This window comes from Lepidochelys kempii, chromosome 8 (genome assembly GCF_965140265.1).
Source record: "Lepidochelys kempii isolate rLepKem1 chromosome 8, rLepKem1.hap2, whole genome shotgun sequence".
Lineage (NCBI taxonomy): Eukaryota > Metazoa > Chordata > Testudines > Cheloniidae > Lepidochelys > Lepidochelys kempii.
This window is the reverse complement of record NC_133263.1, coordinates 38,747,838-38,775,559: the sequence shown is the minus strand read 5'-3', so window position 1 is coordinate 38,775,559 and position 27,722 is coordinate 38,747,838. Positions and strand designations below refer to the sequence as shown.

General features: G+C 42.3%; 2 protein-coding genes and 1 pseudogene across 24 annotated transcripts in view; all 3 read right to left on the bottom strand.

Annotated features, from left to right (window-relative positions):
- The window catches only part of LOC140915802 (protocadherin gamma-C5-like), a 384,766-nt gene that overhangs the window by 137,360 nt on the left and 219,684 nt on the right, over positions 1-27,722 (bottom strand). Inside the window, exon 1 of one of the 23 annotated variants that reach the window (XM_073356136.1) lies at positions 23,665-26,292. The exons of the other annotated variants lie outside the window; for them this stretch is intronic. Coding sequence (XP_073212237.1) covers positions 23,665-26,073 — 2,409 coding nt within the window. The 5' untranslated portion in view covers positions 26,074-26,292. Of the gene's footprint in view, positions 1-23,664; positions 26,293-27,722 lie in introns of those variants that run through there. 23 annotated transcript variants of the gene reach the window in all.
- On the bottom strand, positions 594-3,074 carry LOC140916412 (protocadherin gamma-B5-like). Its single transcript, XM_073358064.1, has one exon. It carries the CDS (start codon positions 3,072-3,074, stop codon positions 594-596), a length of 2,481 nt encoding a protein of 826 aa, XP_073214165.1.
- On the bottom strand, positions 7,851-10,860 carry LOC140916411 (protocadherin gamma-A12-like; annotated as a pseudogene).

Sequence of the window (27,722 nt, the reverse complement as noted above, 5' to 3'; positions counted from 1 at the left end):
CCTTCCACTTTCAAATTCTGAACCAGTTCCTCCCTATTTGTCAAAATCAAATCTAGAATACCTTCTCTCCTAGAAGCTTTGTACACCTTCTGAAATTAAAAAAAATGTCTCCACTACATTCAAAGAACTTGTGGGACAATCTGTGCCCTGGAACGTTAAATGAGGCTCAGTTATTCAAAAGAAGCATTTTGAAGAGTATTACAAAAATACATGTTTCAGTTAGATAGCTTTCATATTTTTCTCTACCATCAGAAAAAAAGCATATCTTAAAGAAGATATATAAATGTTTCTGGACAATGCATTTATTCCAATGAAAGATTTTGAAATTAGTGGAAAGATGCTATTCTCTTGAAAGTAAGAACTGTCTTGCAGTTAAGGCAATGGAAAGGGACTTAGGAGGTATAACTTTTTTCCTCGGCTTACTTACATACTTCATTCATGACTTGCCACGGCTCAGTTACTCCTATTATACCTCACATACTCGTGTAAAATGGAGATAACTTTCTCTGCCTTGCAGGGATGTTGTGACAACAAATTCGTTCATATTTTGAGACCACGGGTAATATGAGGATGAGGGAAAGACACCTAGACTTTCACAATAAAAACCTGTATTCTGCAAAGATATTATGTAAATAATGAAAACAGAAACTCACCTCCCCAGTAGTCTCCATCCCACCATGTAAGCTGCTACTAGCTCCATTGCCCATAAATGACACCCAGGAGCTGTCACTACACAGAATATTCTCTGCCATCTGGGCACTGGGTTTCGGGGAGGTACATTTATTCCTCTTTAACTCCGAGGACAAGCACAGCTGGTAGGTGTAAGGCAAAGTCCCATCTTCATAGTTTGGTGGGAACACAGAGCCGGTCTTTGGATAAGGGTCAGGACCAAAACACTGAAGCAATTTGGGATTTCCTGACCTTCGCAATTTCATCACAATGGCCAGTGTCACTGCCAGGAGGAACAAAAATGAGATCAGGGCTAAAGCCAGCACCAAGTAGAACTGTAAATCAGACTGAGATGCCGAGTCACCCGATTGGTCACTCATTTCCGGAAGAGCCTCTTGGAAGTTCTCGGCAAACACCAGGTTGAGAGTCACTGTGGCGGACAGAGGCGGCTGCCCGTTGTCCTTCACCAGGGTGACCAGCCTGTGCTTCACAGCATCTCTGTCCGCAAAGGCGCGGGCTGTCCGGATCTCCCTGCTCTGCAGCCCCATGCTGAAGAGCGACGGGTCCGTGGCCTGCAGCAGATGGTAGGAGAGCCAGGCATTGTGTCCCGAGTCAGCATCCACCGCCACCACCTTAGTCACCAGATAACCTGCCTCGGCCGAGCGAGGCACCATCTCGAACAAGGCGGAGCCATCAGCTCCGAGCGAAGGGTACAGGATGCGAGGGGCATTATCATTCTGATCCACAATAAACACCCTGACGGTGACATTGCTGCTGAGAGGTGGGGACCCGCCGTCTTGGGCCTTCACTTGCAGCTCAAACTCCCGGAATTGCTCGTAGTCAAAGGAGCGCTGCGCATAGATCGCTCTGGTCTGGGAGTTAATGGAGATGTAGGAGGAGAGAGGCACCTCTTTGAGGTTGCTGTTCAGGACGGAGTAAGTGACTCGGGCGTTCTGGTCCAAATCCCGGTCTGAGGCTTTTACACAGAAAATAGAGGCCCCCGAGGGATTGTTCTCTGGCACATAGGCGGTGTAGGAAGGTTTCTCAAAAACAGGGGCATTGTCATTGATATCTGAGATCTGCAACAGGATGGTTTTCTGGGTGGAGAGTGGGGGTGAGCCTTTATCTGTGGCCGTGATTGTGATATTGTACTCCGGGGTCCTTTCCTTGTCCAGGGTGCTGTCTGTGAGGAGCTTGTAGTAACTGTTAGACGAAAACACTACTTTAAAAGGCAAATTGTGTTGGATGTGACAGCTGACTTCTCCGTTTTCTCCCGTGTCTTGGTCACGAACTTTGATCAGAGCTATCACTGTCCCGGGTACTGAGTCTTCAGCTACCGGGCTGGACACTGATGTAAACGTCAATTCTGGGGCATTGTCGTTTTCGTCAAGAATTTCTATTTGAACTTTCGAGTGAGCGGATTGGCCACCCCCGTCCCTGGCTTCGACGCCCAACATGTATTTATGCGTGTCTTCAAAATCCAAATTCCCTATAATTGTAATTCTGCCGTTCTCAGGATCTAAATGATATATTTTACGAACATTTTCTGGAGTGTTGCTGAATGAGTATGTGATTTGGGAATTTAACCCTTCATCCTTATCAATGGCTTTTATCTGAAGCACTAAGGAGCTCTTTGGTAGGTTTTCCTTAAGACTGACTTTGTAGATCTCCTGAGTAAATTCGGGGGGATTGTCATTGGCGTCAGTGACATTTATCCTAATCTGAACAGTCCTGGATCTAACTGGATCTCCCACATCCACAGCCGTCAGGATCAAGTGATGAGAGTTTTGCTTTTCCCGATCCAAAGATTTTTCCAGCACTAATTCTGGGTATTTATTTCCATCCGGGCTCTCCTTTACAGCCAGGGTAAAATGCGGGTTCTTGCTCAGCTGGTAACTCTGCACTGAGTTGATCCCGGTATCTGGATCTTGAGCAGATTCCAGCTGAAATCGCATACCCAGCAGCGCTAACTCATTGATTTCTAAACTAATGTTACTGTTGATGAACTTCGGGGCGTTATCATTAATATCCTGGATTGCTACATTCACATGGAAAATATTTAAAGGATTTTCCACCACCGTTTTGAGTGTCAGGACACAAACGGGTGTCTCCCCGCATATCTCCTCCCGGTCTATCCTGCCATTCACATACAGGTTGCCATTTTCCCCATTCACACTGAAGTATTGCTTTTCCGAATTGACACGGAGCTTTCGCTGCTGCAATTCTCTGATATTTAATCCCAAATCCTTGGCGAGATTCCCCACAAGGGAACCTTTAGCCATTTCCTCAGGCATGGAATAACAAAAGTGCTCCGAGACCGCCCGGCAGAACAAAGACAATAAGAAGGGAAACAACAGTACTTGCCGTGAGACTGCTCGGCTCGGCTCTCGGTACCTGATTTCCATCCCAGTCTCTGTCAGATTTCCTTGTTTATTTTGGTTATATCTGGTGTTTACAAATCTCATCAGGGCAAAGGAATTCGCGGCAAAGGGCTAAACATTCCGGTATTGTGTGTTCTAACGGCAGTTCCCTTTTCTCAGCCGGGCTGGGAAGGTCTCTCTGCTGTTTCCTCTGCGATCTGCGCTGTGTGACGGAGCAATCGCACTGCAGGAGGCTCCGGTGGAACTCCGGCTCCAGCCCTGGCTCCGCATTGGCCAACAGCGGCACTCAGCGGGAGAACTGCAATAGCAGCGATCTTATCAAGGCGCCGGTGCAGTTTAGTCGCTTTATTTACTAATTATTAACATGATTATAATCTAAAGAATATACTCAAATTGTGAAGCACTGCACATTTCTTGTTAACTGTAAAGGACTGCATCCCAGAGCAAAACTATACATATATTCTCTTTTTTTTTTTGTAGATATAGCTCTACATATGTGGAAGCTTTGGTCTGAAATCTTGTCCTTTTCTGCAAGCTAATCCTTTTGATTTACTATAAAACAAATAGCTGTTTGGTTAATCTAAAAAATGAATACGGGTGATTTATAATTCTAATTATTTTAAACTATATCAAATGAGTAGATACAAGAACTATTCAACCCTTGCAAAAAGTTCTCGACCATAAACCACAACTCTCAAATATCGACGTTCACACGTATGCTTGAAATCCAGCAAGTGATAATTGTGAAATATTTGACAGATAGAATTATTTTCTTAATTGAGAAGAGCGGGAACGATTGCGGGTTTATATACTTGATTAAGCATCATAAATAAAACCCATTTCGGACAAACATATATGTCCATTTAAGCTTCTCTTTTTTTGGAAGGAAATCTGCCCATTAAAAATGTATAACTACAAAAAGAAGATGAAGAAGAAGGTTCCACTCTCCTAAGTGATACTGTACTTAAAAGCTAGCTTCTCTCATAAATCCTAATAAACAAAATAAAAGGAGACCAGACGAACCCTTAAGCGTTCCATATATAAAGCATCCCTGGAATCCTGGGAACGTCCTCTTGAAAGCCCTGCATACAAAAGCTTTTCCATGATGCAAATCTAAACTAGGACAATCAATCATGTCAGCGCAAGTCAGACGTAAATCTGTTACTATACGCCCATTATACCAACATATTTCAGTCAGTTAAGAATTTATCTATATTAATATACATAGCTATAGACGCATCTAATTATTCTTTAAAAGCATAACAAACAAGAATTAAAATATTCTCTCTGAAATGTTGAATTAATCAGTTAATCATAAATAAAGGATTCTATAAGTTAGTTTCTGCATTATGTATTTCTATTCTCTCTCTGTAAATATAGAAAATTAGTAAAACCTAAAACTTCAAAACAAAAACCAAAACCCTCCCTAAAGAACAGTGTTTACTCCTAAAAGGGCAGGAAGCCAGACACCAGGAAGTCATTAAACATTAAAAAGGTTGCAGAGCAGTTTTCAAACTAAGAGATGGGGGAAAGCGGATTGCTGCAGAGGCGCCTGTGGATCGGACAGAGACTTCTCTTAGAGGAGAGTCTATTGATAGAGATTCTCTAGGTTTTAGTCAGGAGGAGAGGATGGAAGAGGATAAAGTATAGGCCAGATCAGACAAGAAACATTCAAGTAAAAAAGAATCTGACACATCAGAAAAGGGCAGACAAATAAACAGTGATAAGTTTTTAAAGTGCTTGTACACAAATGCTAGACATCTAAATAATAAGATGCATGAACTAGAGCGTCTCTTGTTAGAGGAGGATATTGATATAATAGGCATCATAGAAACCTGGTGGAGTGAGGACAATGAATGGGACACAATCATTCTGGGGTACAAAATATATGGGAAGGACAGAACGGGGGCGGGGGAGGGGGAGAAACACTATATGTGAAAGAAAATGTAAAATCAAATGAAATAAAAATCTTAAATGAATCCACATGTTCCATAGAATCTCTATGGATGGTAGTTCCATGCTCTAATAAGAATATAACAGTAGGGATTTATTATCGACCACCTGACCAGGACAGTGATAGTGACAATGAAATGCTAAGGGAGATTAGAGAGGCTATCAAAATAAAAAACTCAATAGTAGTGGGGGATTTCAATTATTCCCCTATTGACTGGGTACTTGTCACCTCAGGATGAAATGCAGAGACAAAATTTCTTGAGACCTTAAATGGCTTGGAGCAGGTGGTATAGGAACCCACAAGGGGAGAGGCAACTCTCAATTTAGTCCTGAGTGGAGTGCAGGATCTGGTCCAAGATGTAACTATAACAGGACCGCTTGGAAATAGTGTCCATAATATAATAACATTTAACATTCCTGTGGTGGGAAGAGCACCTCAAAAGCCCAACACTGTGGCATTTAATTGCAGAAAGGGGAACTATAGAAAAATGAGGAGGTTAGTTAAACAGAAATTGAAAGATACAGTGACTAGAGTGAAATCCCTGCAAGTTGCATGGACACTTTTCAAAGACACCATAATAGAGGCTCAACTTAAATGTATACCCCAAATTAAAAAACACAGAAAAGAACTAAAACAGAGCCACCGTGGCTTAACAGCCATGTAAAAGAAGCAGTGAGAGATAAAAAGGCATCTTTTAAAAAGTGGAAGTCAAATTCTAATGAGGTAAATAGAAAGGAGCATAAACACTGCCAAATTAAATGTAAAAATGTAATAAGAAAAGCCAAAAAGGAGTTTGAAGAACAGCTAGCCAAAAACTCAAAAGGTAATAACAAAATGTTTTTTAAGTACATCAGAAGCAGGAAGCTTGCTAAACAACCAGTGGGGCCCCTGGACGATTGAGATACAAAAGGAGCACTTAAAGACGATAAAGTCATTGCAGAGAAACTAAATGAATTGTTTGCTTCAGTCTTCACAGCTGAGGATGTTAGGGAGATTCCCAAACCTGAGCCATCTTTTGTAGGTGACAAATCTGAGGAATTTTCACAGATTGAAGTCTCACTAGAGGAGGTTTTGGAATTAATTGAGAAACTTAACAATAACAAGTCACCGGGACCAGATGGCATTCACCCAAGAGTTCTGAAAGAACTTAAATGTGAACTTTCAGAACTATTAACTATGGTTTGTAACCTGTCCTTTAAATCAGCTTCTGTACCCAAATGACTGGAAGATAGCTAATGTAACACCAATATTTAAAAAGGGCTCTAGAGGTGATCCCAGCAATTACAGACCGGTAAGTCTAATGTCAGTACCATGCAAATTAGTTGAAACAATAGCAAAGAATAAAATTATCAGATACACATAAATTGTTGCGCAAAAGTCAACTTGGTTTCTGTAAAGGGAAATCATGTCTTACTAATCTATTAGAGTTCTTTGAAGGGGTCAACAAACACGTGGACAAGGGGGATCCAGTGGACATAGTGTATTTAGATTTCCAGAAAGCCTTTGACAAGGTCCCTCATCAAAGGGTCTTATGTAAATTAAGTTGTCATGGGATAAGAGGGAAGATCCTTTCTTGAATGGAGAACTGGTTAAAAGACAGGGATCAAAGGGTAGGAATAAATGGTAAATTTTCAGAATGGAGAAGGGTAACTAGTGGTGTTCTCCAAGGGTCAGTTCTGGGACCAATCCTATTCAACTTATTCATAAATGATCTGGAGAAAGGGGTAAACAGGGAGGTGGCAAAGTTTGCAGATGATACTAAACTGCTCAAGATAGTTAAGACCAAAGCAGACTGTGAAGAACTTCAAAAACATCTCACAAAACTAAGTGATTGGGCAATAAAATGGCAAATGAAATTTAATGTGGATAAATGAAAAGTAATGCACATTGGAAAAAATAACCCCAACTTTACATACAATATGATGGGGGTCAATTTAGCTACAATTAATGAGGAGAAAGATCTTGGAGTCATCGTAGATAGTTCTCTGAAGATGTCCACGCAGTGTGCAGCGGCATTCAAAAAAGCAAACGGGATGTTAGGAATCATTTAAAAAGGGATAGAGAATAAGATGGAGAGCATCTTTTTGCCTTTATATAAATCCATGGTACGCCCACATCTTGAACACTGCATACAGATGTGGTCCCCTCATCTCAATTAGAAAAGGTTCAGAGATGGGCAACTAAAATGATTAGGGATTTGGAACGGGTCCCATATGAGGAGAGATTAAAGAGGCGACGACTTTTCAGCTTGGAAAAGAGGAGACTAAGGGGGGATATGATAGATGTATATAAAATCATGAGTGGTGTGGAGAAAGGGAATAAGGAAAAGTTATTTACTTGTTCCCATAATATAAGAACTAGGGGCCACCAAATGAAATTAATGGGCAGCATTATTTGTTTTATTTAAAACAAATAAAAGGAAGTTCTTCTTCACACAGCACAGTCAACCTGTGGAACTCCTTGCCTGAGGAGGTTGTGAAGGCTCTGACTATAACAGGGTTTAAAAGAGAACTGGATAAATTCATGGAGGTTAAGTCCATTAGTGGCTATTAGCCAGGATGGGTAAGGAACGGTGTCCCTAGCCTCTGTTTGTCAGAGGGTGGAGATGGATGGCAGGAGAGAGATCACTTGATCATTACCTGTTAGGTTCACTGCCTCTGGGACACCTGGCATTGGCCACTGTCTGTAGACAGGATACTGGGCTGGATGGACCTTTGGTCTGACCCAGTATGGTCATTCTTATGTTCGTACGTTTTAAGTCCAGTTGGGACTTCGCTATTAATTTTATGTGGAAGGTATTCAGATAATACGATGCTAGCTAGCTAGCTAGCTAGATAGATAGATAGTTATTGCAACAAAGAAAGTGATCTAACTGCACATTTCCAGATTTTGATGCATATTTTAATGTAAACCATATTATTATTCAGAGCTATGATAACTTCCCCACAAATTGGGAGACGGGAACTCAAGGAGTCAAACAACTGCGAGTTTCTCCACCTGCGGAGCCTCAGGGCCAGTAACACTAGGATAAAGGTAAAGAACAAGCAGGAAACGGAAGCCACAGCGATCACCAAATACAAGGTGAGGCTGGACTGGGGGTCTGCAGGAGCTGAGAGGCTGCTTAAATCGGAGAGGATTTCGGGGATGCTGTCAGCCACCACCACCGTGACAGTGGCCGTGGCAGAGAGAGGGGGCTGCCCGTTGTCCTTCACTAAAACCGCCAGGCTTTGCTTGAGCGCATCTTTGTCTGCAAAGGAGCACGCTGTCCTGATCTCGCCGCTGTGGAGTCCCACAGAGAAGAGCCCCGGCTCTGTCGCCTTCAGCAGCTGGTAGGAGAGCCAGGCGTTCTGCCCGGAGTCTGCATCCACCGCCACCACCTTAGTGACCAGGTAACCCGGCTCGGAGGAGCGAGGGGCCAACTCCACTCCCGTGGAGCCATCGGTGGGAAAGGAGGGGTGTAAGATGTGCGGGCTGTTGTCATTCTGATCCAGTATAAAGAGAGTGACGGAGACATTACTGCTGAGAGGTGGGGAACCCCCATCCTGAGCCTGCACTTGGAACCGAATCTCCCGGAACTGTTCGTAATCGAAGGAGCGCAGAGCGTAGAGAGCCCCAGTCTCGGAGTTAATGGAGATGGAGGAGGAGAGCAGAGCTTCCTGGATCTGACCCTGGGTAACAGAGTAAATGACTCTGGCGTTCTACCTCCCACCCCAGCGCCGGGGTCACTCGCCCTCAGTGTGAAAATGGAGGCGCCTCTCTGGTTATTCTCAGTGACATCGGCCTTGTAGGATGTTTTATAGAAGAGGGAACCTTTGTCGTTCGTGTCTAAAATCCGGAGTGGGATCGTAGTGGCTGTAGAAAGAGGAGGAGTCCCATTGTCTGTGGCGGTCACTGTGATGTTGTATGCTGCCACCTGCTCCCTGTCCAGGGCTCGGTCTGTCACCAGACTAATAATTCTCGAAGGGTTTCTTCAGCTGGAAGGGGAGGTTGCTGGGTGTGGAGCACGTGACCTCTCTGCTCTCTCCTGTGTCTGGATCTTGCACAGTTAAAAGGGCGATGACAGTCCTCGGGGATCGAGCTGATAAGAGAACTGAGAGCGATTTCCGGAGCGTTGTCATTCAGATCAGACCACAACCACAACTTTTGATCTTTCAAAAAGAACTTCCAGTCATGCGCTTGCACTTCAATTTCATATCATGTAGATTCCTCACAGTCCAGGTTCCCCAGGAGTGTTACATCTGCCGTCTTCGAGTCCAAGTGGAAAAGCATTATCAGTTATCTTTCTAACTGAATATTGCATTTCTTTATTGATTCCTTCATCCGGATCAGGCGCTTTCACTGTCACTGCTGTGAACCCTATAAGGCACTTTTTCCAGAACACTCAATTTGTAGACAGGCTGACTAATTGCATTGTCGTATTGTCATTTGCAGCCTCAACAATAACTCTGATAATGCAAAGTGCCAGACCTGACGGGATCTCCTCCGTCGGTGGTTGTAAGGGTTAGATCGCAAAGTTTGTTCTTCTCTGTCCATCCACTTTCCCAGCACCAATTCCGCATATTTAACTCCATTGGATCCACTTTGCACAATCAGACAGAAATGCCTATTCGTGCTGAGTTGATAGTCCTGGGGAGAATTAATGCCTATACGTGGTCTTGCGCCTCCTGAAGTGGGAATCGGGTCCCGGCCACTGTTAACTCTCTGACTTTTAACTCTAGTTCCTTCTTTTGGAAGCTGGGGACATCATCATTAATATCTTTTATTTCAATGTCAGTTTCATAAAGTTTTATTTCATCCTCCATTATAGCCTCACAATTTAACAAACAGTTCTCCATCCGGCCAGCTCCGACTATCCTTTCCGTGCAGATTAAATGGTCTCTCTTAAAATTCCAAGCAAATACTGAGTCTCACCTCTTGGCACAAAAAGTACTCTGCGGTCTGAGAGCTCTTTTATACCCCTCCCCAGCCCCTCCTCCCCCGGTCATTTGTGATGTTCCCCATGAAAGAGCCTTTTTCCTTTTCCTCCGGAATCGAATAGCGAATCTGCCCAGAAACTGATTCCCAAAGTGTAACCAATATAACGAAAAACAGGGCTCACCCTTCGCCGTGTCGTTGCTTATATGTTCCTGTCACTCTCATGCTGATGTGGAGATGCCGCCCATTTCTACGTCTGGGAATGTCTCTGTTCTGGTTTTATATCTGGCCGAATGTTTCCGACAGTATCACTTGTTAAATCATAAACTGTTTCCATCGAATATCGCCCCTCATGATTCCACCCAGACCCGCTCAGTGAGAGAGTCAGACGTGTTCTGGGCTGTGACATACCGGGGCGGAGCTGGCCAGATCTCTCCTGGCATTAGTCTGCCTGATTGGTGAACAGCAGAGCTCAGAGTCTCAACCAATAACTGCAGAAGTTCTGTGCTGGAGTTTTTCGATTGGTATTTATATCAAACAATAATGACACACGCTCCCTGCAAGTTTTTAATTTGATATTTTAAAATGTAAATATGCTACTTTTCACTTTTAAATAAATAGGAGAGTCTACTGGCACATAAGGAATGAACGAAAGTGTTGCTGATGCAGAATCTCTTTATTTTCCATAAAAATATTGTAATAATATGTTGTATAATTTTAATATGGTTGTCCATGAATTTTACACACGTTTGTTTATAATAATCATGCATATGTCACCTTGACCAATGGGTCCTTCAGCCCTCATATAGATTACGCCAATCACAACACATCTTCCAGTCTTCTCTTATCCTGACCTTGCTTCTCCATGTTCAGCCATGCCTTTTCACCATAAAATCTTCCCATCTCTCTGGAGATCGACCTACTGGTCATTTCAGTTCCCATGGGTACCACTTTGCGACAGCTGCAGTCCACTGATTGTCACTGAGCCCAGTTATATGACCAGCCTATCGCATTTTATTGTACCTGCTTTCAACACTGATGTCCTGCACTCCACTTTGCTGTCTGATCACTTCATTGGGGATTTGGTCATGGATTGGAATCCCACAAATTCCATGTATATGTAGATGCAAATATTTTTGTATATGGATATGATATTCTTCCACCTTTCATTTGGGCGCTGTGCAATTGTTAAACAGTGCTGCCCAATTTTAGCAACCTTCTTTCTGGTTTGTACATCTGCAGCTGTAAATACTATTTGTTTTAAGATAGTATTTATTTGTTCAAATGTTATTCATAAAATTAATTAGCAGTTCAATTGACGATAATGATAGGAACTCAGCAACAAACAAGAGGCAGGGACGCTGGAACATTTGTATAATGGGGGTGCTGAGAGCCTGTAGTGGGGCAGCTGCCCCACTCCTGAAGAACAGGGGTTAAAACAGCCAAGCTAGGCTTCGAGTAGCAGCCACTGCTGTGGCCAGCTCAGTTAGGCCAGCCACAGCTGTGGCTAGCTGACCCTGATAAGAGGGCTGTGGGCCAGAAGCTGGAGGAGTCTCACTCTAGCCCTGGAGGCAGAAGGGCTAGCTGCCTGGGAGCAAGGTACCTGAAATGGAGCAATGCTGGGGAAGGGCAAAGGGAGCTGGGGAGCTCCATCTTGGTAAAACCCCAGGCTGCAAAGAAAATAACAGAACACCACTAGCCATCACCTTCAGCCCCCAACTAAAACCTCTCCAACGCATCATCAAGGATCTACAACCTATCCTGAAGGACGACCCATCACTCTCACAGATCTTGGGAGACAGGCCAGTCCTTGCTTACAGACAGCCCCACAACCTGAAGCAAATACTCACCAGCAACCACACACCAGAACCACTAACCCCGGAACCTATCCTTGTAACAAAGCCCGTTGCCAACTGTGTCCACATATCTATTCAGGAGACACCATCATAGGGCCTAATCACATCAGCCACACTATCAGAGGCTCGTTCACCTGCACATCTACCAATGTGATATGTGCCAGCAATGCCCCTCTGCCATGTACATTGGTCAAACTGGACAGTCTCTAAATAAAAGAATAAATGGACACAAATCAGACATCAAGAATTGTAACATTCAAAAACCAGTTGGAGAACACTTATATCTCTCTGGTCACTCGATTACAGACCTAAAAGTTGCAATTCTTCAACAAAAAAACTTCAGAAACAGACTCCAATGAGAGACTGCTGAATTGGAATTAATTTGCAAACTGGATACAATTAATTTAGGCTTGAATAGAGACTGGAAGTGGATGGGTCATTACATAAAGTAAGGTTTCAGAGTAACAGCCGTGTTAGTCTGTATTCGCAAAAAGAAAAGGAGTACTTGTGGCACCTTAGAGACTAACCAATTTATTTGAGCATGAGCTTTCGTGAGCTACAGCTCACTTCATCGGATGCATACCGTGGAAACTGCAGAAGACATTATATACACACAGAGACCATGAAACAATACCTCCTCCCACCCCACTGTCCTGCTGTCCAAATGAAAACCTGGATTTAGCTGGAAATGGCCCAACTTGATGATCACTTTAGATAAGCTATTACTAGCAGGACAGTGGGGTGGGAGGAGGTATTGTTTCATGGTCTCTGTGTGTATATAATGTCTTCTGCAGTTTCCACAGTATGCATCCGATGAAGTGAGCTGTAGCTCACGAAAGCTCATGCTCAAATAAATTGGTTAGTCTCTAAGGTGCCACAAGTACTCCTTTTCTTTTTACATAAAGTAAAACTATTTCCCCATGTTTATTCCCCCTTCCCCCCACTGTTCCTCAGACGTTCTTGTCAACTGCTGGAAATGGCCCACCTTGATTATCACTACAAAAGGTTTCCCCCCCCATCCCACCCCCCACTCTCCTGCTGGTAATAGCTCTCCTTAAGTGATCACTCTTGTTACAGTATGTATGGTAACACCCATTGTTTCATGTTCTCTATGTATATAAATCTCCCCACTGTATTTTCCACTGAATGCATCCAATGAAGTGAGCTGTAGCTCATGAAAGCTTATGCTCAAATAAATGGTTAGTTTCTAAAGTGCCACAAGTACTCCTTTTCTTTTTTCAGAAGAAAATGATATTGAATGTTTATGGATCAACTTCCTAACAGATAAAGCACAAGATGGGGTACTAGCTGGTGGCTGCTACAGACCACCAAATTACACTAGGTAACAAGATGACCACCCCCTTACTGACCTATCTATAATACACAGTACAAACAAACAAACAAAACAAAACCTGTGTGATCATGGGAGACCTGAGGTCTCATGCTGCCAGTACGAAAACATCCTTGTCCTAACAGATAAAGATAATGCTGATTACAGCATTAAAAGTTAATGGTAGCTTCTGTAGAAGTGATCATGACTTGATCACCTTTATAATGTGCAAGCAGAATAAAGTCCAGATGAGTAATATTATACTTGGTGCTTTACTAAGGACAATTGCACAAAGCTGAAAACAATTATGAGCCAAATCAGTTTGTAGAAATAATTTAATCAACAAATGTGCATGATAAATGGGAATCCCTTAAGAACACTATACTAGATGCCCAAAAAGCCAAAATCCCATGAAGGAGGAAGAAGGCTGTGCTGGTTAAAAAACAACCTGCTTTAGATAGGAAGTGAAGGCAGCAGTAATTTTTTTTTATATGCAAGATTACAAATGAAAGAAATGGGAAATTGATAGTAATGAATATAAATCAGAAGTTAGGAATTGTATAAAATTGATAAGGGAAATCAAGGGACAGGAGGAGAAATCTTTGACCAACAGAGTTAAAGAAAATGATAAGGAGTTTTTTAAATACATTAGGAACTAAAAGAAGCCTGACAATGGTATTTGTCTATTACTAGATGGAAATGGTAGAATTATCAATAACAAAGAGGAATAGATAGAAGTGTTCAATAAATATTTCTGTTCTGTATTTGAGGAAACAGATGATGCAGTTGTGATGTTGGCAGACCAGGTGCCAGCTCATGCCAAGGTCCCCATGTCTCAAGAAACACTGACAAATATATAGTTGCAATAAGTCAGGCTCACCTGGGCTAATATTATTAAAATAGGTATTAGAATTATAAGAATGTGTTTAGTGTTTCTTTAAAGGCTTATGAGTTGTGGTATGCATCAACCTCACTTATAAATCCTGTATTCCATATTGTAAGTGTAACATTGGCAGCCCAGATGCCAGTTCATGCCAAGGCTCCTTAGGCCTCACTGAACACTGATAAATCCATAGCTGGAAACCAGTCTGGGTCACCTATGTGTTAGCATTGTTAAAATGGACATTAAGTTGATAAGAATGTGTTTTGTGTTTGGACTTGATGAAATGCTTGTAGGATGTTACATGTATTCATAGAATCATAGAATATCAGGGTTGGAAGGGACCTCAGGAGGTTGTCTAGTCCAACCCCCTGCTCAAAGCAGGACCAACCCCAACTACATCATCCCAGCCAGGGCTTTGTCAAGCCTGACCTTAAAAACCTCTAAGGAAGGAGATTCCACCACCTGCCTAGGTAACGCATTCCAGTGCTTCACCACCCTCCTAGTGAAAAAGTTTTTCCTAATATCCAACCTAAACCTCCTCCACTGCAACTTGAGACCATCACTCCTTGTTCTGTCATCTAGTACCACTGAGAACAGTCTAGATCCATCCTCTTTGGAATCCCCTTTCAGGTAGCTGAAAACAGCTATGAAATTGATCTCTCTTATAACATCTGTAGCCTATGGTATACATTTATATTGATTGCTTGCATTGTAGATCTCTGTAATTGTGTAACTCACCAAACAGGAAAGAAGAATTAATTAGTATAAAGTGCTGGTCCTGCACACAAGAAGGCCCATTAAAATCAAATGAGCCATTGTGAAACATGGAAGGACAAAGACTTTGTTGATTCCTCACCACACACAGACCCATAAAGAGGAGACAGATGCTGACACTTGTTCCATCAGTTTGAACTCTGGGGGAAGGGAATAAAAATGCCAGACCAGAAGGAACTGTATCACTATGTTACTCAGAATTTGGAGAAGGCAATATTTCAAAGCATAAAGAAAGGATTCCCAAGCTCTTAGAGTGGGTTAGCCCTAAATCATAGAAGTCCCATGCATTCAAAGCAGGACTAAGCAATAGCTAGACCATTCATGACAGGTGTTTGCCTAATCTGTTCTTAAAAACCTCCAGTGATGGATATTCTGCAACCTCCCTAGGCAATTTGTTCCAGAGCTTAACTACAGTGACAGTTAGGAAGTTTTTCCTAATGTTCAACCTAAACCTCCTGTGATGGAGTGTCTTCCTCATATTGACTTGAAGGGATTAAGGCAGGCCAGAGGGGCCAATTAGCCTATTAGGTGGAAAGCTGGGGGAATTAAGACTGTGAGAGAAGCTTTAATTAAAAGAAGCTCACCTGTCCAGAAACAGGCAGGGCTTATATAAGCCAGGAAGCTAGCAACAGAAGGGGCTGCCAGGAAAGGCTGCAGTCACTCACTGGCAAGAGAGAAGTGTTTGGAGGCTGCAGAGATGTGTAGGCTACAACTCCTCCGTGGGAGGAGGGAGTGGTTGTGATGTTATCTAATAAAATATGACTGTATAGATTGTTGTTGCAACCACTGTTATATATTTGCAACAAACCTTGTACAAAGATTGTCAAGTAAGATGTCTATGGAAAGGTTATGACTTGCTGAATATGATTATGCTATTTATATGCATTTATCATTTTTGTATTTAAAGTTATGACTGTTGTCTCTATACCTGTATTTCAAAATGTTTGCTCCTGGGGTAACACCCACAAGGTATTTAGTCAGCACATCTTGGAGGGATTTTTCAAAGTGAGTGGCACATCAAAAAACACTTACATCACAATGGAAGATGCCCATCTACCCTGAAAGGACTGTCCTGTGAATGTTCTGTCTGGGGCACAGGTAATGGCTTCCTGCTATGACTAAGTGAAGTCATGCATGGACATGTGACTTGGCCATGTGACTCCAAACAATATCTTGTCACCTGTGATTTTCCACTAGCTGTGCTGAGGGCTTTGTTTAAAACTATGGGTTTCCCTCCACATGCCAAAAGTTATAAAAGACCTGGAAACACCTCCATTTTGCTTCTATCCTGCTCAAGCCTCTGGACTATGAATTTATACTAATGGGAGCATTCTATCCAATGGATTGAGGATCTTCCAATTATTTGAAAGCAACCAGAGCCTTATGAAGCCAGCAGTTTATTCCAACACTGCTACAAGCCTGAATCAAGAACTTTCCAATTACTGTATGTATTTGATTCCTTTAACCAATTTTAACTCTCAGCTTTCTTTCTTTTTATAAATAAACCTTTAGATTTTAGATACTAAAGGATTGGCAACAGCATGATTATTGGGTAAGATCTGAGTTATATATTGACCTGGATGTGTGGTTGGTCCTTTGGGCTCAGAAGAACCTTTTATTTGAGGAGACTGGTTTTAAAGAACCACTCATCTTTAAATCCAGTGTTCTTGGTGGTGATATAAAGATGGAATGCCTAAAGAAACTGCTTTTATGACTTCTTGCTAGCCAGTGTGATGAAACAGACCAAACCAGCAACAAAAGTAAACTTCTATCTCATGGCAGAATAACCTCCAGTTTTAGGGTGTGTCTGCTCTATTTCTCAGCAGTTTGTCCTGAATTTGGTATTCTCAGTTGTGACCCAGAAAGGCCCAGTTAAAGTGGTAAAACTGGCAGACTCAGAGAAGGAAGGGAGAGCCAGAAGAGTAGAAAAGGGTTCAGGGAAATGCAGCAAGGTATGGGGTGGAATAGATCCTGACTGTTGACTAGAGGGTTCCTGAGCTGGAACCTGGGGTAAGGGATAGGCCTGTGTTCCCCAGGTAGCCTCTGGGGCAGTGGCACTGGAGGGGCAGTGCATAGGAACTGCCTGAGCCTATTTGGGAGAATAGACTCCCCGCACCCCCGGAAGGGGAAATCATGACTGTGACCTAGCCAGAGGCCTGAGTCACAAAGGGACTGCAGCAGCTCCTAGAGGGAGAGAGGAGCTTCAGACAAAGAGCTAGAGGTTGGGGGATGGCTTGCAACCACAAGGAGAGGTGTCAACCCGGTGAGCTATTCCCCAGAATGTCCAGGAGCAGGCACCATACCTGTGATGAGTAGACTACCTGTCATACCTCCCTTGCTGCAATTTAAGACCATGGCTTCTTGTCCTATTCTCGGAGCTTAAGGAGGTAGGAGAATAATTTTTCACCCTCCTCCTTGTAACAACCTTTTGTGTACCTGAAAACTCTTATCATGTCCCACCTCAGTCCCCTCTTCTCCAGACTAAACAAACCCAGTTTTTTCAGTCTTTCCTCACAGGCCATGTTTTCTAGACCTTTAATCATTTTTGTTGCTCTCCTCTGGATTTTCTCTAATTTTTTCTACTTTTTTCCTGAAATGTGGCACCAAGAACTGGACACAGTACACTAGTTGAGGCCTTATCAGCATGGAGTAGATTGGCAGAATTACTACTTGTGTCTAGCTTACAATATTTCTGCTAATACATCACATATTAAAGGACATGCAGAGCTTGCACATTACAGCAGCTTATACTACTTCTTGAAAACTCAGACTGTAACTCATTTGTGTGTGTATGTTTACCTGCTTTAATCTTGTAAATAACTCTTATTTCTTTTGCCTAGTTAATAAATCTTTATTTGGTATTATAGAATTGGCTACAAGCATTTTCTTTGGTGAGAGATCTAAGGTACAATTGACCTGGGGTAAGTGACTAGTCCTTTGGGACTGGGAGTAACCTGAATATTATTGTCATTTTTGGTGAAAAGGACCATCTATCATGAAGGAAGGCTTGCCTGGGTGGCACGATAGACCGGAGTGCCCAAGGGGACTGTCTGTAACTCCATGTTAAGGCTGTTATAGTGCTTGAGGAGTTCACACTTAGTACTTGGTTGGTGAAAATTATTATCGAACACACAACCACTTTGGGGTTTGTGCCCTGGTTTGGAACAGTCTGCCCTGAGTTTGGCACCCATGATCATGAGTCACTCCACACAAAATGACTATATGGTAATATTGAAGGGTTGTATTGTACTGTCCTTCGGTGTCTGTGCCTTGTCGTGGTGGGACAGCTTGCGTGCTCTAATGATCCCCAGAGTCTGTGTAGGCAGGGGCTTTTTGCTCCTGGTAGGTTTAACCACTATGGATTGGTCTGTGGGGGAGGGGCCAGACAAAACAGACATCCTGGTCCTCCAAGTTAGGAGTTAGGGGTTTGGCTAACAACCCTGTCCCGTAAAACACAAAATATGTTATGGAAACAGCGACAGAGAAATCGATCATTACTGTGTGTGATGGCCTTCAGGAGTCAATGACCCATATGACTGCCAGTGATGAAAGTCAAAAGGAAGCCACTGGCACGAAGACTGAAGTGCTCAACATCAAGACAAAACCCAAACTTGTTTTTTTTAACATATGGACAATGTACAAAACAGGGAAGCTAGCTCAGGTCACAGCAGAGATGAGACGGTACAGCTCACACATCCTGGGTGTCAGTGAGAGCAGATGGATGGGATCAGGAAGATTAACAGCCTTGGGAGAAACTTTGCTGTTTTCTGGATGGGATGTTGGACAACACCAGGAGGGTGTAATAATATCACCCTGATTCAGTGCTATGCTATGCTCCGACAAATGACAGTGATGAAGAAGTAAAGGACAAATTCTACTTTACACTACAGTCGGAGTTAGAGAGAGTATCATGCCATGACCTAACTATTGTCACAGGAGACCTAAATGCCAAGGTCGGTAAGAACAATACAAACAATGACAGAGCAATGGGAAGACATGGGTGTGGCACCTTGAATGAAAACAGAGACAGGCTTGTTGATATGAATGACCTAGTCATCAGCGGAACCCTATTTGAACATTGTGAAATTCACAAGCTGACATGATGTTCTCCAAATGGCAGAGATAAGAACCGGATTGACCATAGGAAGATCAATGGCAAATGGTGATGCTCACTGATACATGTGACAGTGAGAAGGGGTGCAGATGTTGGCAGCAACCACCACCTTGTGACAGCCTCCATCAAGCTAAAACTGAGAAGTGTGAGTCCACCAAACAAGGGACATAGACGTTATGACACTGACAAGCTAAAGTCCCCTGAAATACAGAAAGCCTTCATTCTGCAGTTAACGAACAGGTTTCAAGCACTTGCAGACCTTGATGAAGAGGAGGGGAATGCAGATGAGATCAACAAGAAGTGGGACAAAGTAACAGCAGTGCAGTGAAGCCTGCCTAGGCTATTGGCAGAAGAGAAGGAAGGAGTGAATTACACCCAGCACATGGAACGCCATAGAAACCAGACAAGCCCAGAAGAAAAATGTTTTAGATACAAAATCCCAGAAGCTAAAGGACAAATACCATGAGAAGTTTAGCAAGGCATACCGGGAGGTCAAACACCTTGTAAGAATGGAGAAATGGCATTATATTGATAATCTGGCAACACAAGCAGAGGATGCAGCTGCTCGTGGTGAACAAAGAACCATCTACAAAATGACGTGGCTTATCAGTGATAAACGGCAGACACCAACAAATACTCTCATCAGGAGCAAACAAGGACACCTACTAACAATCAAAAAAGAACAAGAAATGCACTGGACAGAGCATTTCAAAGAATTGCCAAACAGGGAGCGACCTAAAGAGGAAGCAAACATGCAGGAGGAAGAGGAAGATCTTGATATCAATACAGACACCCAAACTAAGGAAAAGATCATTCAAGTCATCAAATCCTTAAAAAATGGGAAAGCTCCTGGCAAGGATAGTTTGAATGCAGAATTGTTCAAGGTAAATCCTAAATTAGCAGCATCTATCCTGGCCCCTCTATTTACATCAGTCTGGGAAAGGGAAAAAGTGCCAGATGAGTGGACCAATGGGGTTATAGTGAAGATACCAAAGAAAGGAACTCTGTGATTGTAATAACTGGCATGGTATCACACTTATATGTGCCAAGCAAAGTATTGTGAAAAGATCATAGTCCAGCGTATATCAGAGGCAGTTGATAGCATTCTCAGAAAAGAGCAAGCTGGTTTTCGGAAAGGGCGTGGATGCACAGACCAGATCTTCACTCTACAAAACATAATTAAACAGTGCTTAGAATGGCAATGGCAACTCTACATAAATTTCATAGACTTTAAGACGGCTTTTGATAGCATTCACAGGACCAGCATATGGTGCATTCTGCAGGCATATGGAATTCTTTTCCGTATAATCAATGTAATCAAAAGCTTCTATTTCAACTTTACATGCAATGTTGATCACAGTGAGCTCAGTTTTGAAGTCAAAACAGGAGTACATTGGGGTGTGTCATGTCTGCAATCTTCAACATTGCCATCAACTGGATAATGCAGCATACAACAGAAGACATGCCAAGAGGCATTAAATGGACACTCTTCTCATCCCTTGAAGACCTGGACTTCGCAGATGATGTCACTCTCTTATCACATACCCAACACCATATACAAGAAAAAACAACTTGACTCAATGCATTCAGCCAGCAAATTGGACTGAAAATCAACTGCAATAAGACAGATGATATGACCTTTAATATTGCATCACCAGTATGGATAGAGGATTATGTTCTCACCAATGTAGAAACATTCACTTACTTGGGCAGCACCATCAACCAGGATCGTGGAACAAGCCAGGATATCCAGAACAAAATCAATAAAGCCAGGAACACCTTCAGGAGCTTAAATAAAGTCTGGAAATCATCAAAATACAACACCAAAAGTCAAGATTTATCAGAACTGCGTACTTTCAACACTATAGTGCAGAATGCTGGGGAATGAGAAAGTATGACATGTCCAAACTGTCTTCATTCCATACAACCTGCCTCAGAAAAATCCTCTGTATCTTTTGGCCCAGAACAATCTCAAACCAAGACCTATTGACACAATGCAGCCAAAAGTATCTGAGCACCATTGCCAGGAAGCGTTGGAGATGGATTCGTCATGTGCTTTGGATGGAAAGTGATTCCATCACCAGAGTAGCAATGGACACCTGGAGGCAAATGGAAAATGAGGCCGCCCAAAAACATGGCAAGAGCTGTGGAAGCTGAGTTGAAAAACCTTGGGCACAGCTGGGGAACCATTGAAAGACTTGCCAGAAACAGACAGGAGTGGATGAGCTTCATCACTGCCCTAAACACTAGAGGCATAATAAGAACATCATGATGATGTACTGTGAGCCTCTGTGACTGTGTAAATCACCAGACAGAACAGAGACATGAATTAGTGCGAGGGGGTGATCTTCATCAAAAAGTGTTATGCCCTTCACAAATGGAAAGGCTATCAATATCAGATGGACTACTGTGGATGTTGCAACTGGAAGTTCCCTATGTACTGTCAACAAGAGGACCAAAGACTGTTGTTGTTCTGCCTCCTCACAGTGAAGATGAGTCATTCAAGGAACTCCTCATATCAGCTGACCTTTGCAGCTGGAACCATGTGAGAAGGAGAGAATAGAACCCCTAACAAGAAAGAATTTATTATCTCTATGCTTCTTGGGCTCTGGGGAGCAAGGTGTGTTTCCAGGCATAAGCACAAGATCCCCAGCTGTTTAGCCTGGGTTAGTCCTAAGGGACATATACAGCTTTCTTATTATAGAAGTTTATATTACCTTTTGAAACTTAAGATTGTAACATTTGTTTATCTGTTTACCCACTTTAACCTTGTCAATAACTCTCCTGTTTCCTTTTCCTATTTAATAAATATTTATATAGTTTATTATAGGATTGACTACAAGCGATGTCTTTGGTGTGAACTCGAAGGCATAACTGACCTGGGGTAAGTGTCTGGTCCTTTGGGACCGGGAGTAACCTGAATATTGTTGTGACTCTTGGTATAAGAGACCAACTATCACAAAAGTATGCTCACCTGTGTGGTGAGACAGACAAGAGAACGTAAGGGGACTGTCTGTGACTCCATATTAAGCTTTTATAATGCCTGAGGAGTTTCCACTTGGTGATTTGTTGGTGAAATCTAAGAATAGAATTCACACCAATTTGCGGTTTGTGCCCTACTTCCTAACAATCTGCTCTGAGGTTGGTAGGCATGCTCTTGAGTCACTGCAGGTAGCATTATAGTAGCCTCATCATATGGTGATGATAACACTCTTTTCAATCCAATTCAATCCAGTCTCTGGAGGATCTTAACAGAAGCTACAAAGTTAGACATCTTAAATCAGCAAGTCCAGATAACTTGCATCCAGAAGTTTTAAAAGAGGTGGCTGAGGAGTGCATTGAACCATTAATATTGATTTTTCAATAAGTGTTGGAGCTCTTGGAAAGGGCAGACCATATGATCACACTGATCCCTTCTTGCCTCAGAATCTATTAATGGATGAAATATGAGTGTTAAAGAGATGCTGGGAAAGCTGTCTGTTTGTATGTACTGTGCCTAATGGGTAATATTAAATACTGTATTCAGTATTTTTATCTAGAAATATCCACATTCAATTTTAGAAGATCTAGTAGTATGAGAAGTTATGGGCTCCTTTGTACTGCAAGGGCATTATATATGCCCAAACCAGGCAGAGACATTTGGAACCACACACAATCACCTACAATCCATTACCATCACTCTGCCCACTAACTGATCTCCTCCAGGACAATATTCAGTATTCTGATCCATAGATCGGGTTCAAAGAACTGACATAACAGCAACTCACAGAAGAATACACCTTCCATTCCCTAAATATGGAATGTCCACTTTTAATTATTGGGGCCGAAGTCCCAGGTCTGGCGTTATTTAATCATACAACTCTGACCCTGCAGAAATAGAATCGCTACATTATTGAAAAGCAGAGGTTTATAGCTTTGCCATGGGACCCAAACTGACTTTAGGAACTGAAAAGTTTACAAGCTTTCCAAACGTAAATACTTTCATTTTTTATTCAAAGACTTCAAAAAGTAGTTCTGTAATATATATGATACACACAGATTATTGGAAGGTTTGGCATAAAGGTTTTATCACCACCTGGTTAGGAGGACCTGAATAATTGACTAAAGATTTTGCCGCAGGTGAATAATGCAGCCTTTAGAAAGCCATGTCAATGAAACCTTTGCTCTATATTAGTGTATTTTACAGATATGTAATTGTGTATCTGTAAAATGAAAGACATGTGACACTTAAAATAAATAACAGAATCTTTTTATATCTGGGAATCATTATTCAATTTCCCATGGAACAGTAAAAAAGGAATACTTCCAAAGAAGCAATTAAAAAGGTATTTTTTTAAAAAAAAACATTGTTAAGGTATTGGAATAATTATTTTTTCTTACTCACAAGAAGCAGTACAACCCACTGAAAGTATAAAAAGGCTCCTAGAAATGTAGTTATTGTAAAGAAATCCACTAAAATGAGAGGAAGGATATTCTTCCTTGGAGATGCAGGAGGGAGTGGTTGTTAAGGCAATGCAGGGGACTTAAGAAATCTGAGTTTATTCTATTATACTTCTGTTTTCTGACCTTATGCAAGTTATTTTACTTCTTCATGCCCTGTAAGATGGGCACCTCCCGAACGGGGTACAGTGAAAACAAATTCATGAAATTGTGAGTGCCGGTAAATACTACAAAACAACAACAGTTTTACAAAGGTCTCCTATATTATTTAAGGAAGATTAGACCTGTACAATTGTGAAAACAAGCAATACATCTAAAAATTATATAAATCACGGAACTAGAAACTTACTACTTCAGCAGCCTCCGTTTCCGATGTTAAGACGCTACATCCATTGTTCATAAGTAAGATCCCAGAGTTCTCACTGCACAGAACATTCTCTGATATCTGCGCATTACGTTTCAGGAAAGAAAATTCATTTTTCTTAGATTCTGAGGATAAACATAGCTGATAAGAATACGGCAAAGTACCATCTCCATAATTTGGTGGGAAAGTAGGAACAGTCTTGGAAAAAGGGTCACGACCAAAACACTGAAGTAATTTAGGTTTCCTTGACCTTTGCAATTTCATCACAGTGGCCAGGGTCACTGTCAGGAGGAACAAAAATGAGATCAGGGCTAAAGCCAGCACCAAGTAGAACTGTAAATCAGACTGAGATGCGGAGTCACCCGATTGGTCGCTCATTTCCGGAAGAGCCTCTTGGAAGTTCTCGGCAAACACCAGGTTGAGAGTCACTGTGGCTGACAGAGGCGGCTGCCCGTTGTCCTTCACCAGGGTGACCAGCCTGTGTTTCACAGCATCTCTGTCCGCAAAGGCGCGGGCTGTCCGGATCTCCCCGCTCTGCAGCCCCATGCTGAAGAGCGACGGGTCCGTGGCCTGGAGCAGATGGTAGGAGAGCCAGGCATTGTGTCCTGAGTCAGCATCCACCGCCACCACCTTAGTCACCAGATAACCTGCCTCGGCCGAGCGAGGCACCATCTCGAACAAGGCGGAGCCATCGGCTCCGAGCGAAGGGTACAGGATGCGAGGGGCGTTATCATTCTGATCCACAATAAACACCCTGACGGTGACATTGCTGCTGAGAGGCGGGGACCCGCCGTCTTGGGCCTTCACTTGCAGCTCAAACTCCCGGAATTGCTCGTAGTCGAAGGAGCGCTGCGCATAGATCGCTCCGGTTTGGGAGTTAATGGAGATGTAGGAGGAGAGAGGCAGCTCCTTCAGGTTGCTGCTCAGGATGGAGTAAGTGACTTGGGCGTTCCGGTCCAGATCCCGGTCTAAGGCTTTTACACCGAAAATAGAGGCCCCCGAGGGATTGTTCTCTGGCACATAGGCGGTGTAGGAAGGTTTCTCAAAGACAGGGGCGTTGTCATTGATATCCGAGATCTGCAACAGGATGGTTTTCTGGGTGGAGAGGGGGGGAGTGCCTTTGTCTGTGGCGGTGATTGTGATATTGTACTCCGGGGTCCTTTCCCTGTCCAGGGTGTTGTCTGTGAGGAGTTTGTAGTAGTTATTAGAGGAGGATATTATTTTAAACGGCAAATTATCTTGAATGCGACAGGTGACTTCTCCATTTCCTCCATCGTCTCGGTCAAGGGCTTTCATCAGTGCTATCACTGTCCCGGGCACTGAGTCTTCCGGAATTGGACTGGACACGGATGTGAGTGTCATTTCGGGAGTATTGTCGTTCTCATCTAGAATTTCTATTTGAACTTTGGAGTGGGCAGTCAGACTTCCCCCGTCCCTGGCTTCCACGCCTATTGTGTAGCTATTTTTTTCTTCAAAGTCCAAAATACCTTTTGCTGTAATTTTTCCATTACTGGCATCCAAATCGAACAGCTGCTGCACTCTCTGCGGTATGTTGCTGAAATAATATGTTATTCTGGCATTTGTACCTTCATCTGCATCAGTCGCTTTCACCTGAAGCACTAAGGTTCCCTTCGGAAGGTTTTCTCTCATGCTGACTTTGTAGATTTTTTCAGTGAATATAGGGGAGTTGTCATTGGCATCAATAATGTTAATCTTAATCGGAACTGTCCCCGTTTTGACTGGCTCTCCCCCATCCACAGAGGACAAGATTAAATTAAGAGACCTTTCTTTTTCTCTATCCAAAGGTTTCTCTAACACTAATTCTGCATATTTGTTGCCGTCCGGATTTTCCTTCAGTTCCAAAACAAAATATGGATTTGGACTAAGATGGTAACTCTGCAGTGAGTTGATTCCAACATCGGGATCTTGCGCAGGTTCTAGCGGAAATCGCGCACCAGGCTGTGCTAATTCATTAATTTCTAAATCGATATTATTTTTAACGAACCGCGGTGTATTATCATTAATGTCCTGGATTGCGACGTTCACGTGGAAAATATTTAAAGGGTTTTCAACCACAGCTTCTAAATTTAAGACACAAAGGGGTATCTCCCCGCATAGTTTCTCCCGATCTAGCCTGTAATTTACATACAGGTTGCCATGTTCTTCATTTAAAGTGAAATATTTATTTTCCGAATTCACGCGGAGCTTTCGCAGCGGCAGTTCTCTCACATTCAGCCCCAAATCCTTGGCGAGGTTCCCCACTAGGGACCCTTTGGCCATTTCCTCAGGAATCGAATAAAGGATCTGCTCCGAGAACGCCCGGCAGAACACAGAGAATAACAACAGTATTTGCAGTCTCACTGCTCCGGCTGTCTGTCTGTGTCTGGTTTCCATCTCAGGCACTCTTAGCGCCCTTGCTTCCTTTCCCGGTGTATTTTGAATAGATATTCCGGACCAATTTCCACTCAGATTGTAAGAATACTGAGTAATAAAGCATAAATAAAATCCATTCTCCTGCTTAATTTTACCTCAGAAATCCGATACCGCGGAAGGCCTTCTTTGGGCAGAAACACCGTCCCTCTGCTCTCCTTCATCCGAGATCTGCACTGAGTAACAGTATAATCGCTTTGCAGTGGGCTCTGGTGTACCTCCGGCAGCAGCCCTTGCTCCGCATTGGCCAACAGCGGCACTCTGCGTTTTAGTAAGAGAATTGCAATGCTAAATGAATTCCATCTTGAGAGGGGAAATCACAGGAGCCCGAAATAGGAGGAAGTGTAATTTCTTTCTTCCACATGACTAATTTTGCAGGGTAAAAGATTATAAAGCGGTAGACAACTAGTCCTCAAGACAGGTGTTTTGAGAAAGAAGTAAAACTGAATGAGTTAGATTCACTGTGGAAAGGTGCAAAGTTACACTTTGCTTTTGGATTACAATATATCTGCCTCAGAGAAATCAAAGGGTTGATTCAATTTAATACAAGTAATTGACTGGAGGATTAATATGACATTAAATAGATTGTCAGTATTATAATTAATTTTATATAAGACATCACAGTTCCCTAACAACCAAGTTCTGAGAGATCTTCTGTGGACCTTCTGTTATTTACAAAAGAGATAACATAATATTTCATCTATAGAGAACAAAGAAAGTCAACCATTTTCGATGCTGAAAAAGCATGGCACGCTTCCATGATAAGACTAAACATTTTTCAACTCCCTTTTGAGGATTAAAACAGGTGCAAAACTCTTGCCCATTTTGGATTTTTGTTTAAAATAATCTATGAACGGTTTTATGATTTAAGCATTGGGCCTTGAGTCTAGAGATCTGGGTTCTCTTCTTAGTTCTGCCACAAAATTCCTGTGCATAACATCTTGAAAGTCACTTAGGCCAATTTTTTCAACTTTGTGTGCTTCAAGTAAGGTAATTAAATGCGTAATTATAAATATATGTAATTGACTTGATGTTCAGGGATGTGGAACATGTTTTCTAATTGACTTTACTGGGATTTTTGTTTACTACTAACTCTTGAAACAGACCACTTTTTTAAGTGTTTAAATTTAGGTGCCTAATTTTAAGCATGCAGATTTGAAAAAGAAATTGGCCCAAATCTCTCTGTGCTTGACCTTCACCATATTTAAAATTGTGATAATAAAATCTTATTAAATAGACAGGATTGTTGGGAAACTAATATTCATTGTAATTTTAATGTCCTTGGGGGCTGATCTAAAACCAAAAGATGGCAGAGGAGAAAGACTCCCATTGATTTATGTAAGCAAAGATCAAACCCTTGGTTGGACAGCATTATACAATTGTGAAGCATAACCATGATGTTCAATGAGAGCAATCCATCATAAAGAGAATAAGGCATTAGGATCATTTAAGGTAAGGATTTTTTACTCTCAAGTGATTGAATAGTTATAATTCTGGTCAGGTTCGCAATAGCACACCTCCTGAGGTGCAAATGGAATGATTTACAGGAGAATAATTCATAATCTCATCAGTGATGAAGTACCCAGTACAGCCCACATCACTGAGACCTGGCT